At 37.4% G+C, this 14,783-nt stretch overlaps 2 protein-coding genes across 3 annotated transcripts in view; one reads left to right on the forward strand and one right to left on the reverse strand.

The window, feature by feature from the left end:
- LOC105833594 (proteasome subunit alpha type-5) overlaps positions 1-14,783 on the forward strand; it is a 62,177-nt gene that overhangs the window by 3,525 nt on the left and 43,869 nt on the right. The gene's annotated exons all lie outside the window — the stretch shown is intronic.
- The window catches only part of LOC105833587 (protein Wnt-7b), a 50,923-nt gene that overhangs the window by 2,579 nt on the left and 33,561 nt on the right, over positions 1-14,783 (reverse strand). For both annotated transcript variants that reach the window (XM_012675428.3, XM_012675427.3), the window contains exons 3-5: positions 2,812-2,926; positions 2,662-2,733; positions 2,427-2,514 (exon numbers count right to left, since the gene is read on the reverse strand). In XM_012675428.3, the coding sequence (XP_012530882.2) occupies positions 2,427-2,514; positions 2,662-2,733; positions 2,812-2,926 (275 nt within the window). The remainder of the gene's footprint in view (positions 1-2,426; positions 2,515-2,661; positions 2,734-2,811; positions 2,927-14,783) is intronic.

The raw sequence follows: 14,783 nt of genomic DNA on the forward strand, positions 1-14,783 counted from the left end.
ATTGTCTCACTGATTTACGTACTGAAAGATAATCGTGGGACAAGATAAACTTTGAAGAATTATATTTTCAATAAAAAATTTACAATTAATAAACTTTTAATAAAATTTGGTTCAATTCTAGTAAAGTTTAACTAAATTATTTTATATTATAAATATTTTATTAAATTTTGACTAAAATTATAGTAGAATTCTTTGAAATCCATATTGTCTTACAACTGATATAATTTTGAGGATAAATTTTAACAAGAGAAAATTCTTTCTGCCTACTTTTTTGCTTGACAGTGCATTTGTGAAATGTAAATATCATTATATAATTATTTTGTATATAACTGAAGCATTTTCATCTCGCGCTTAATTGAAACGGAGTAAAACGGTAGAGAAGTATTAGAAATTCAAGAGTTAAGCTTTTTATATTCATCACGTTAAAGTTAAAAGGATTCGATTATGTATTCGATTATGTATTGAATTATTCATAAACATGTACATATATGCAATTGTTTGAACTGTTTCAAGTCGTTCGTCCTCGCGTTTTCGTGCTTGCGAACAATAATTTACAATAATTTTTTACGATAGTTCTTTGAAATAATATCACAGCGCGGATTTCGCATCGCCACGCCACTGGCGCGGAGATGCATTTCGATTAACTCGAGGATGATCTTAAACGGTTGTAATCGTATCGAATGTTCATCTGCAAAATCCGATGCATGCACGATTCCCAATGGGGACCCTTCATTGTGCGCCGTCCGCGGACACGACGCGTATACGCGCATGAAACTGGTTTAACATTTCGAATTATTCCGGCGCACCGCGCGTCGAGCCGGTGCCACATACGGTGGGGGTTTAAAAAAATCCTCAAGGCATAAAATATGTGGCGCGCCGAGGCGATCAACGTTAAGAATAAATCATTACCTCCGGGAATACACGTACGTGCGCGTACATGTACACGTACGTAGACCAATAGCGAGTTTTTATTGCCCGCTTGTAATAAGGGCCAATCGAGGTAGACGAAAGCTCGAGACGAACTTTCCCCAATTAAGGCGCGCCGCCCTCGCCGCTTCTCTTATGCACCTTCGGGCATAACGCAATTGTTTCTCACAAATGTTCTTTTTGTATCATCATTTCTGCGTGACAGTAATAATGATAAAAAAAAGAGCCGTAGATTAGATCCGAAAAATTAATTATAATATTGTATGCGTTTCTGTTATCTCTCGCCTTTTCTTTCTGTTTTTTCTCTCAACGCTGTTCTTTTTCTTTCTATATATAAAAACTGCTATATAAAAATTGAACTTTATCATAGATAGAGCATTAAGATATCTCTATACAAAACGAAATGACGTCTACGCGAATTGCAAAACGACAACATTGTCTTCGTCAGTATAATTGGCTTCCCGCATAGATTATTGGACGATAAATCAAAATTGATAATGTCTGATTTGCATACACTTGGTGCGCGATGGACACACGCCTCATTATCGATATTATCACCCTGTTATCCGATCTAATCTGTTACCTATAGCCTTCAGAAAAGTTAACATGTCAAGCTCAATTTCTCTAACGATTTTCTAATATGAAATATTAACGCGCATCTTCATGTACGGTCGAATATTCTTATTTTTGTTATTCTTATTTTTGATACATTATTATTAAATTGAGAACCAGAGTTGAAAAAGTCCAGTAGGTAGAATGAAAACCGTAAATTTTTATTTTTATTGTCTCAAACTTTGTCCAATGGAATAAAAGAATAAAATCTAAAACATATTTCTGTTTAAAAATGAAATCAACAGTAACAGAATTTATAATAACACCCTATAATAGTAGTTTCAATTGTAATAATTTCTAAAATATTTTTTTTTTTAGTAAAAACTTTAAAGATAAATATTACTAAATTTTACATTAATTTTATATCAATTAAATTTTGTCGGCTCCTTCGGGAATATATTGATTTTTACCACTGGACTTTATTCTAAAAATGTGTAATTTTGTTGACTCTGGAGGATTGTATTTCTAGAAAATTATAAAGTTGTTGTTCATAATAGAGTTAGTTTGCAACCGTAAACGTTTAAGCATACAAAGCAAATTGAAACGGCAATACGTCTGCTTTAATTTATATTGTATACCTTTTGTATGCTGTTATATAATCTTAGAATCTCGCATAATATAATTACGCGACATGGGTGATTGAGAAATGGCGAAGTGCCGTGTTGTCGTCAAATGTCAGCGAGCTTAATCCCCGTGCTAAACGATTTCTCTTGCGAGTAACAGTAATTAGTATTGCTTCACGGCAATTATGGTGCTCATTACATAGTGTTACTTTCTGCTGACGCATATTTTATGATTCGTGACATCCGTCTTGGCTTTTTGCTTTTTAAATATTACGAAGATAAAAATGTGCAAAAAGAAGGGCTACCATTAATTATTGCGCTTACCTTTCTCCCGGCTTTATTATTGTGAAGGTTCATCAGGCTGCGAGCATCTCCTTCGATCTCCCTCGCATCCAAAAACCTACGCGCGAACCTAACATTAAATTGTAATATTAAAATTTATCCGTGTTTTAGCGTTCCGCCGTACTTGTGACGTATCGCGCCGTCTGATGCGAGCAAGCTGCCGTAAGAAGCGACGAGAACTGATAGTGCAAATTAATTAACTATCAGCTTTAATTACCTCATCCCGTACGTGACATCGGCGCTGCAGCCGCCCCATTCCCAACCGTTTGGCGGCAATTCCTTCCTTGTTCTACAAAAAACGCGATATTAATCGGTAATAATTAACACGTTGCGTGCTGTGCGCAAAGCGTCGCGGATTTATAGCTACCTTACAGCCGGTTCACAACCGCAAGCTGTGATATTACCACGGCTGCAAGCCGCGGTCACCGCGTACGTGACGCCGGCCGAGCTTATCGCGTACGTGAAAGCCGCCTCTCTGCTACCTGCAAACAGAAAATGTAGAAAATGTCAATTTTTGTCCTTTTTCTCCGTCGTGTAGATTAGATGATCGAATTTGATTTCACAAAAGAACAAAGCAAATTTACGATCTCTTGAGAATTTAAATTGTTTCCAATTTATTTTAATATACAGCCTCTTTTTGATAGAGGAATAAAATTTTAAAAAATATATATAATTTATATATGTAATTCAATTATAGGTGCGTGAATTTATTTCCAAAATTTGTGACGTGTAGTAGACACATTCAAATGGACGTTGCCTTGTCAAGTATTTCCATCACGCGAATTTACCATCACAACTAGACGCTGGTCGTAGCACCATGCGCGCAAAGCGCGAACGCAATTAATTACGCCATGCTCTCAGCTCGTTTACCGTGTCGAATGAATTATCGTACGTCCGTTTCCTTATGATGCTCATTTTTCACTCCATTATCATAGTCGACACCTACGCGTCGCTCTGTCTCGAATCTGTCCGAGCCGGTTGGCGTTTCACTCTATCGTCATCAAACTCGTCCAGCTTTAATTCGCTTGTCAGTGTTCGAGACATAATCTCTTATGTAAATTCGGTTAAAATCTTTACTAGTTGAAGGGACGATAAAGAGAGGATAGGCATTAACCTAATATTAGAATTGAGTGCTGGCCACAAAAATATCGACTCTGTGAATTTTTACTAACCTAATGTGTAAGCAATATTACCTTGCCGATTTGTACTATTAGGGTAAATTACTAGGGTTTCTAAACATTAGAGAAGATAACACGATGGAGCGTGTCTCCATGGAAATGAAGAGTTTTAGAATTATTAATATTCATTGTCATTTTATTTCTTTAGATGTTCTTTTCAAACTTGCCCCACATTTTGTTTTATTAATTAATAAAAGGGAAAATTAAGATAAATTTGAGCGATTTGTTAGGGATTGTCGCATACCGGTTTGCGAAGACACTACCCAAGCATTGTGTCCTTGTGAGCGGCGCTCTGGGACGTGTCGTCGTAAGGAAAGCTGATTGTGCGCGGAGACACCAGCGAACACCATCGGTCAAAAGGTTGATGAATTTATGCTGAGCGTTTATGTCAAAGGACGGCAGTGCGGGCATCTATTTAGCGTCAGGGGAGCCGGTAAGGGGTAAATTTATCGTTTCGTTGGCGTTGCCCCGTCGCAGCAGCTTCTCTCTCTCTCGCTCCTTTTCTCTCTTTCTCTCTCTCGCTCCGATCTTAAACGAAGAGAGGTGTCCTTTCCATAAATTCATTTCAGCTGTAAAACGTGAACGTACCAAATGAGCACGGCTTCCATATTAGGGCCCGGCTCATGGCAATGCTGAAGAGTCGTTGTTCATGCCGAACGGGCAATGCGAATGGCCAGAGTAGACCTCAATCTATTTGCAACGTGCACATGTGTGTACGTACCTATATACATAGTTCCATATACACCCGTGTATTTGTGTGTCGCATTACCCGTGCACTTATTAACGTCTGAAAATATCGCGGAGCGGCAGGTAAAACGAGAATGGATTATCTTTTTGCGACGTGAAATAATGTTCTTGTTCAAATTAGTCCTCGTTCAAATGACCGTGTTGATTCTCATGCAAACGTTAAACAATACTTTTATTTCACACCCTGGATTGTAAGTATTTACATTCCAAAATCCATAGCCATAGTAAAAATAGACCGTGCATGTAACATCAAAATAATAACAAAAGAACAGAAACTATTAAATTTTTTTTCTATGTATCTAATTCACGCAATTATTTCTTCTCTCTTTAACTGTTAATTATCTTCCGCTTTTTTCTCCGTGATCTTCAGGTTTTGCGCTTTACGCTTAATCTATTTTTTTTATATTTTTATGAAAATCTTATCGGATTTGATTGGTTCATAATATATATTTCGTAAATTAAAGTGAAAATAAAGAGCGATATCGCGAAGTAGTAGTCGTTTAAATGACACAAATAAAAAAAGGAGGATCATGCAAAGTCGCGAGAGGAATGGTCCGTGATTGATCGTTATACGAGCGATCTTTTAATTTATATCATTGCATTTTAAGTGACTCGCGCAATAGCCATGCGAAATTTATAAGCTACCGCGTCACCGAACGTGGGCGATTATTTACGGTGATCGTGCGATGCGCACTCAAATTTAATAATGAGTACGTAGTTAATCTCACCGTGATCCTTCATTTATCGTTTTTTAGCGAAGATCATTCGTTGCGTGTGTGAACTTGGCATTATTATGCTAAGAAATCATAGTTTTTGTCTTAAGTTCTAGATTTTTTGGAACAAGAGAAAGAATTCTTAATACTATTACAACAATGAAAGTAAACTTAGAAAAATCAAGGCACTAATTTTATAATCTTTGACACATTAAGATAAATGATCTATATTTCAATTGATATATCCACTTATTGTTAGAATATTCTATCGAGATTTTATTAATGTAAAAACATCATATAAATATTATTCATTAAACAATTAAATACTTTTTTAAGCTCACTGCTAGTAGAACTAGCGGCAAACTGGTGTGATTCTACGTGAGACGTGGAATCAGACTATTTAAACGCGAAGCCTTAATTAAGGCGCGAGAATCCCAAGTTAACACGCCGCCGGCATTAAAACTTGCACGAAATGATCCTGACAAGGGTTAAATTTCGCATCTTACTTCTTGCGAAGAAACACATTGATGGCAGTGGATCTCAAATGGCGATGCGTCACGCATCCACCCACAATATGCTTGCATTGTCCATTGGCAGCGAGCCCGACGTTTTTGCCCCGTCGCTCCGTTATTATATTCGCCGCGATTTTATGTGAGTCGATCTTATTAAAGATAACGAGCCCGATCCTATCGTGTCAGGCAATAAAGTATTTTGCGTGTATCCGTGCGATATTATTGCGCCATCGAGGTGATATCCCGAGTCGTTATTTTGTCTCGCGACGAAAGGGAATAGAAATGATTTGATTCTCAATTAGAAAAGCACGTCTCTTCGCTTATTACGAAGCCTATCGAATAAAATTCCCTCAATGATGCGTACTTCTCGTTGTAAAAAAAATATTATAAAAGTGTAATTTAAAAGAAGCTATTACTTAAACAGTTTTAGTATTTTCCGTCGGCCAGAAAGCGGAAACTAAATAACACAATAGTTATTAAATGTTTCATTAAACCGCAATCAAAATATTATTCAGATTCGGATTCCTGATTTTAGTCTCTTTACGTATGTGAGACGTGATATACCATAAACTCTCGGTGGGTGGACGATAAGAAAGTTACCACCTTGGTGAAAGGACCGGCCACCACATCGGCAGTGTTTCCTTTTTGTACCCTTCTTATGTCGGACAAGATCTTTATATTGTCGTGAAAAAAAGAACTGTCCACTAGCTTGTGTGCGCGCGTGTGCACATACATGTGCATTAACGTATGCACATCGAGAGCGTGTGCTTTTCCTCGCGCTTTATCTCCCTTTCCTCTCGCTCGTCGTGCCGAGGTTAAAAGTTCGCGCGTCCATGTCTCCCTTGTCGTGAACATTGTGTGTACAGGGAATCCTTATTCGCCCGCGGCGTTTATCACAGCAGGACAGATTATTCTGGTCGGACTCGCCCACGCGACCTATATCGACGTTAACTATCGAACGGCATCCAAAATGAATGAAACATTGGCGTTTCCTTCGTTTCGATTGCACTGATCTACGAGAACTTCACGTGCATGTACTATTTAATCGAACGATTATTTGATTTATAATATACGTTTTTTTTACAAATGTGATGAAAATTGCACCGCGCGCGATTTCTCCTCTTTCAACTTTGTTCTTTAGTTGTTCTATCTTTTGATTACGTTATTGGAAAGAATGTAGAACGCTGAGAAACCGCGTCGAATCAGTGAACAAAGTTATTCCAGGTGGTCTCGGTCGGAAAGAATCAGCGCTGAGACAAATTTTTCTATTCTTTAAACCCCTTCTTAGTATTTGTGTATTCTTAACATGTCAAATATTCATATTCTCAGTCTTTTCTACTTTTACGTTACTATTTCGTGTTTTCCATTCGGTCAAGCACGCAAAATGAAAATATATCACTGTGTGCATAAGCAGAACGAAATTTTTATTATATGAATGAACATATTATTAATAAATAGTTCAAGCAAACACCGCGCTAACAATGCTTTAGTGGAACGAAAGAAAATCTTGGAAATCTTCCTTCTCTTTCTGTCTTCTTCATTTCTCTTCCTTAGTGTTTGGTTAGAGAGTGATGACCCAGCTTCTTTTACATACCTTTCGTTCTTTTATACTTTTGTTGTACTTTTCTTTCTTTATATTGTTCAATCTTTGTGTTTCGTGCTTGGCTATTTATATGCTTATGGTATGATATAGTATGGTATGGTATTTTTTTGAAAAAAATAGAAGTATAACAAGAGAAAGCAATAGAAATAGAGAATTTAACGCGATAAAAGTAATATTTGACCGTACATAATTTCGCTTTCGTTAAAAATCTTGCCGATCTCGCAAAAAATTTCTTATCAACAAACAAAATTCAAATTCTTGCGTGATCGTAGAAAATTTAATTTATTAATAAAATCTCGAGCCTTCATTAAAATTTACATCACTGAATGGTGCAACAACATAATCTGATCAATTCTCAAACAGAAGCTTTCTAACTAAATTGTTGTTATTATAAATTTTATTTATTCTATCCTCTGATATTTATAAAAATATCATGTGTGTGTGAAAGAGAAGTGCCAAGTTATTCATGAGACCAAACTGCGTGATGATAGTATATGGGGTGGAATATTTTAAAGTGGTTTCTCTCTCTCCCACGATGGCGTGAAAGTAATGCACGCGGACCGAACGCTTCTCTCCTTTTGTGCCACGACGGATGAATCGAGGCAGGACAAGAAGCACCACGTTTTACCTCTCTTTGCTATGGGTAAAAATGCGGTGTCGACTCGTACTGCCCTATAGCGTCGTCCCTTATAATTCGAAACGACTCACCCATACCGGTTCAATGAATAATCATCGCTCAATCATCATAAACTGCTGCTGAATGGCTGGATTAAAATGGGGTGATTAACTTTTTTTGTGAGGCCAAAAAGATTTGATCGTGATTTTAACTACCGTTCATGTTTTCGTTGAAACTAATCAGTATGACAATTAATTAGCCAAAAGATATGACAATTAATAATGTTTATAATTATGTGATGAGAAATCGTGCATGTATTTTGCATTTGGATAATTTTATTACTTTTGACAAAAAAGAGAAAACAGAATACGCAGATATTTGCTTTAATATATAAAATTCAGCTTCTTCCTCCGTGCAGATATTTACAAAGAACCACTACACATATGACACAATAAATAAAGCTGCAATTTACAAAAATCTCGTTGCCGGAGCATGACGAAAAATGCGTTCAAATAAGTGTAATAATAAATAATTTATGTTACTCTAATGAGGACTTCCACTAGAGCATAATGTGTTTACAATTAACAATTTATTTTACTCTAATGAATTGCATGAGATTGCAATTTAATTTTTACAATTACGTCCTTTTATGCAAAATTAGCTGTAACATCAGATATCATTTGATACGTACATGCACGATTCCTATTTCGTCGACAAGTTAAACTCGATCAGTTAGCGTAAGACAATTAACCAATTACTGTAATTAAGTCACATCTCTACTTAATTATTTGTTCAATTTAAATCCGGTCATTAAATTTGCATTCAAATCTACTTCAGATGTCTTTATAGTTGTTTCTTTTCGGGGAGAAATCTTGTTTCTTAATGAGACAGGATTAATTTTCCTTGACTGATTCCGACAAATAATTATGCGCAATTTTTTAATATTATTCATGCTTTAAGGATTTATTAATAACCTTTTAAATTCCTAAACTCCAAAAGATTCCAAAATTGTTTTACAAATTTATAATAATTTGCTATTGTTTTTAAATAGATTTATTATGTAAATAATATTTTAATAATTCTATTTATACACATGTTATTAATCTTGTCGGCTTTTTCTCTAACAGGTACTCGATCTTTACGAGTTTCACGCGGTTTGTAATAACAAGCGTGATACCTTGGTTTGTTCATAATGTCACGGGTAATCTTGTGCGCCAGAGCCTCGAAGCGATACGTGCAAATAATAAATGTAAATAATATAATCAACAATATTTTATTTTTTTTTAATTTATGATTTATGTCTTTCTATATTTTATTGACATCATATGATTTTTAATATAAATAATGGCAATTTTATCTCAATGTATATTTAAAAAAATCTGCCTAGATTTTTGTCAGATATGAAATTAACTAACGTCGATCCTCCTCCCCTCAAGATTCCTGCTATGTAGCCGTACAATGTACTTAACACGTCGTATTATATGCACGACACTCGTACTAGTGTGAGCTGCAACAACGGGGGGTCGCATCTAGTATCAGAGTTAGTCCGAAGATACGTGGTTGTATCTCGTTCGTTACGTTAAACTTAGTGATTTATGGCTGTCGTGTGCTCGATGTACGCGTGGTAGTGATATAGCGTGGCGTAAGACTCTCACGATGTCACGCGTAACCAGGTACATACACGTAATCTCGCAATAAGATCCCCTGTCTGCCATGCAACATTTCGCAGCGTTTCGCGATAGTGAACTTTAACCTTCAACTCGATATTTCGTGTCACGTTTCACAAACTTGATATTTTGTTAAGTTTTACATTAAAGGGATAAATATGAAAAAATTAATACAAAAAAACATTTAGAAATCAGAAAATGATTAGATCATATATTTGAAATTAGTATACACAGAAAGTTTAGTAAAAGGTTAAAGAGTATCTAAAAATTTAGATAAATATAGAGAACTACAAAAATAATTTTGTTAGACTAAAATTATTATGTAGATTACTCAAACTGATTGCTAGAGTATCAAAACTTTTTGCAGCATTGTTTTTTATGCTTGAGCATCTTACATAATTATTTTGATTCTAACAAAATTATTTACAGATCTGTAACTAAATAGTTAAAGCTTTAAAAATTACAGTAAAATTGCTTTTTTTTTCATGTAAAGAATCAAATTTAAGCAGCAAAATTGGTACACGCAATAACGTTTAGAAATTTAATTTAGTTAATTTGACAATTAAGTTTATCAATTATCGCAGTTAAATTATGCAAACTCGTCGTGACGGGGTTGAGGGTTGGATTCTTTGCATGTATCTGTTCGAAGCTGCAGATTGGCGCACAGAGAAGACTCGCGTGACATTATGAGCGAGCCGAGGTATCATCGCGCTTGTTATTATAAACCGCGCGAAACTCGTGAAGATCGAGTACCTGTTATCGGAAGAGCCGAAAAAAATAATCTTATAACCACCTCTCTTCGAACGTTTTCTTGGAAGGTACTTATCGTACGCCGTTCCCGATGACCGGTTACATCTTAATAAGAAGGGCAGCAACGACAATCTTTGCGAGAGTTCATCTCGCTTCTCTCTTTCTCTCTCTTTTTCTCTCTTTCTCTTTCTCGACTCACTTGCACGTCATTATTAATGGCCCCGGTCGACTCGTTGGCGATTTTCGCAGAGGCACTTGTCCACGGCAGCGGTCAACGAGGAAAGAGATACGGACCGGCGATATATTAATTTATTAACTAGTTTATTTTTATATGGGGTTTAAAGAGGTCTTATATCCACAGACGGTGAGAGCCTCTGGGGACTCGAGAGCCGAGCACCCCAGCGCACCATAACTCAATCCATACCGGGATCCGCCGTGCCGGTTGCCGTTGGCACTTTTCTACACTAAAATACGCTGAATTATATCGATCCCGTTCGTCATCCCGCCGCGCCTTCGCTCCTTCGCCTTCGGCAGATAAATCAACGCCAAACACTAGCCGAGATGATAGTAATGGCAAAAGCGACTTCCATCTAGTTTTATACGGCAATTTATTCCGTATCTTTTTACACGATAGTATTCAACAGTCAGTGACTATTGTGAATCTACGGGTATAGAACCGAAATTACTAATGACGGCAAATTACGATAAATTACATGGTTACACTGTGTGTGCGACATACAAGTTTACTTTAAATGTAATCAAAGGAAAACGCAAGTATACCATTGACCGTAATTTCGTAATTTAAGCAGATACCTGGATACGTAATTTAATTTTGAATAAATATCATTTCCGCGAAATATTGCATGACCGAAGGATATCGTGGCAAAGCAGTATCGACCATAAATTCTTGAGCATGACTCTTTTTTTTTGTCCTGTGGTGGTTTTCTACAGAGACACTCGCACGCATTATCTAATCTAATTGTTTTACATACAGACAGTATATACATGCAGGATTCACTTTTCGTGGACGGCTCTGCAATCTGGTAACTCTCAAATAATCTATTGAGCAAATTAGCAGTAAGATATAATGTCGACAGAGACAGATCGGCTTGCGACGCCGCGCGATATAATTACGTTGAGGAGGCTCTCAGTTATCTTACCTTTTGATTGTGAAAGCTAATTAATCGATACGTAAAATAATATAAAACACACGCATACATCCGCGTGCGCCTCTCGAAACCCTTAAAACTAGATAATATTAATTTTTTTCTATTATTTTATCATCAGAATTCTGCTAATAGCAGAAATTGAGAGAGATGTTTAGAGTGGTCGATAAAAGATGATTGATTTTTCAATTTTCAAAACTAATATAGCCCTCAAAGTGAAGCGGAAAGTTTGCTTTCTCAACATCTTTTCGCACGAAGAAGTCATTCTTCCGTTGCTCGCAGCATCATTACTTCATGCATACGTGTGTCGAAGCCGACATGCGCGTCATTTCGCACGGTCATCGACGCGATATAGCTCAATATGAGTATATACTTCGACGCGGAACAAGAGAATGAATGCATCAACTGTGCACCAGGGGAGGAATCGCCGGCCGGCAGGCAGACAAGCGGGCAAGCAGGCAGGCAGGTAAGAAGGTAGGCAAGCGGGCAAGCGAGCAGGCAGGTAAAGACAGGTAAAGGCAGGTAGACGCAGGTAGGTAGGTGTGTCCATGCCAGAGCGCCGAGTGTGGGCCAGTCCAGTTATTTGAGACGGATAAGAACTTGGAAAAAATGAAAAAAGCGCGAGGAGCGGATATAAGTGTACGGAAGGATGAAGAAGAGGAGGAAGAGGAGGAGGAGGACTTGCAACAGAAATTGATAGGACGCTACATTAATGCAGTATCTTCGCCAATGTTATCCAAGGGTTGATAGGACGGGGATGAGGGGAGCAGAAGAGAGAGAGGCAAAGGAAAGGATACATTCGGTGTCTCGTGCAGACATCAGCTCTTCTTCGCGCTCTCTTTGTCACTCGACACATCTATTCTCCCGTCTTCGCTTATCGCTCGTTTGCTACGCGGTCCGAATAACGTTGTCATGCACGGAATAATATTAGCCATCTGGCGAATCATAATGTATTCGCATGGAATTACACGCTGATAAGGTGGCGAGATAATGATTTTTTGAAGATTTTGTTTTTTTAATGATTGAAAAAGAACACTTTTATTATTAAAAGAATATAGACGAGAGAAAAAAGGAGAGAGAGAGAGAGAGAGAGAGAGGGAGAGAGAGAGAGAGAGAGAGAGAGAGAGAGAGAGAGAGAGAGAGAGAGAGAGAGAGAGAGAGAGAGAGAGAATCTCTATGTAATTTCTCGTGATGGTAACGTTGGGTCAGGAACGATGTTCTGTTCTCGCTTGAATTTACAACGGATAATATATGATTCCTCGTCTACGTAATGGATCTCTTAATTACGTTGTTTCATTTAGACGATTAGACGATCGCCGCCCACGTTTTCTTGGATCTCGAAAAGTCTCTCGGATAAATCTGCCTAATTTATGAAAATGTATTCACCACGAGAATTCATTCGACGTGGGCCACGAAATCTTTCGCTTTGAGCAGCATCCCAGCTTCTGTAATAAGTTTTCAGATCGACGACGCGCCTAATTATATTCAATTAGAATCGTATCTGTTACATCGCTAACGTTTGACACGCGATTGTATGAATTATGGATCTCCCGAAATATTAAAACTGTACATGTCTGGACGTGTTTGTATTCTTTTTCTACATATAAGTAAATCGAAATTATCTTTAATCATCAGAAATTTATTCTGCCCATTCGTGTCTCCTTTAATGAGCAACAAAGATTTTAAACACATTTCGACATTCCGACGTCTGTATATACATCGTTCGGAAATTTCACTCGATACGGCATTAACAAAGTATATTAATCGCGCTTTGTTCAATTCGAGACTGCTTTACTTTTACACACATGTGTTCGCAGGTCGCATAAAACGCATAATGCCAGCGTTTTAAGAGCGGGGAAATATCTTAAAGCGAATATCGCTGCATTTAGCTTCGGCATGTCGAGCGGCCCCGTTAATTTTACTAATTAAGTTAGCAACTGACCGCCCTGCCTGCTCCATCTCGCATCCTCTCCCCCACTGTCGCTTATAAGCGTTATTTATACTTTTTTTGCGCATTAATTTTTGGCCTTCTTATTTCTCGTCCGACTTCCTCGACGTCGCCTCGACGTTATTTTCCTTCTCCGCTTCACCGCGCGTCCGTGTCGTCGAGCGTACGTAAACGTTTTCGCTGTTTTAAAAAACATTCCGTACGGGTTTTCTTCGATTTTAAATTCCACAACATTATCGACTTGCTGATGTGACAACAGCGGAAATTTTAATAAACGTCTACGCGTATCTTCGCGACATGGAGATTTCACGTTCTACAAAAATACCGCACTCCGTCTTGTGTAAACTTAAATAAAAAGATAATCGCCGTCAGTTAAAATGTTAAACTCGTAATTAATTATCACATATATATTCGTGACTTACGCAAATACCTGCACGCAATCATGATATTCTCCTCCAGTCTCTCTCTTTCTCTTGCAGGATTTTACGATGCATCATATGCACATTTTATTCAGCGTGGAATTCCAGAAGTCACCCACGAGTCTCTCTCGATGATGACGGACGAGCTTTGTACAAGCAAGATAACGGGTAACAAAGTACGATCATCTCGTTGCGCGTTGTAAATCACGTCGTGTTTACCTGGCTTCTTTCGTTCTTCCACCTTGGTGGTTTAATCCGTTCGTTTAATCATGAAAAATCACTGACTTGCGACCACTACGAAACAGCTACGCCGTTACATCTGCTCTTCTTCGTATACACGATGTTTCACAGTAGAAAAACCTCTTTATTGGAAATAGGAAATGTAATATAAAATAATGTTTCGATTTTTAAAAAATTATACGATCGTAATTAAGTTTTTTCTAAATAGAGATTTTCCTCAGCTATGTCTTTCCTCCGTTTTTTTAATCTTTGAAGATTCACGAGCTCCGATTTCGAGATGCAACACGCTATATATAACCGGCTAATGTCCCTCCGAAGTAGGACATTTATCCCCTTGACTCGCATTTATAGCTCGTTTTTAATGCCGAGATGACAAATGTGTCGTATTTAACAATATTTTTGGATCGCACATCAGCTTCCACTCATAGGATCAGGGATTATCTTGTCCTCGAAAAATATCGCGTTCGCCGTTTGTCATCGAGTCGACCTGCCCCTAGGACGCGGCGCAGCTTGTCGTTTAATATTAAGTTGCTCCTTTGATCACCAAAAATTAAAAAGCGAGAATGCCGGCTCATATATCAAACGCATCTTTAAATAATTGCACGTACTTCGCGAGAAATAACTTTTTCTGTCCTTTTGGCTACGGTAAAATGGCAAGTTTATTTTGGTATACTGAAGGATTAGTGTCATGAAAATTGATTTTGAAGAATATACATATTAAAGAGTATATGCATATTTATCTATATGACAAATATGTTTTTAAATATATTAGTTTTTTAA

Source organism: Monomorium pharaonis, chromosome 10 (assembly GCF_013373865.1).
Source record: "Monomorium pharaonis isolate MP-MQ-018 chromosome 10, ASM1337386v2, whole genome shotgun sequence".
In the NCBI taxonomy this organism is placed as follows: Eukaryota; Metazoa; Arthropoda; class Insecta; order Hymenoptera; family Formicidae; genus Monomorium; species Monomorium pharaonis.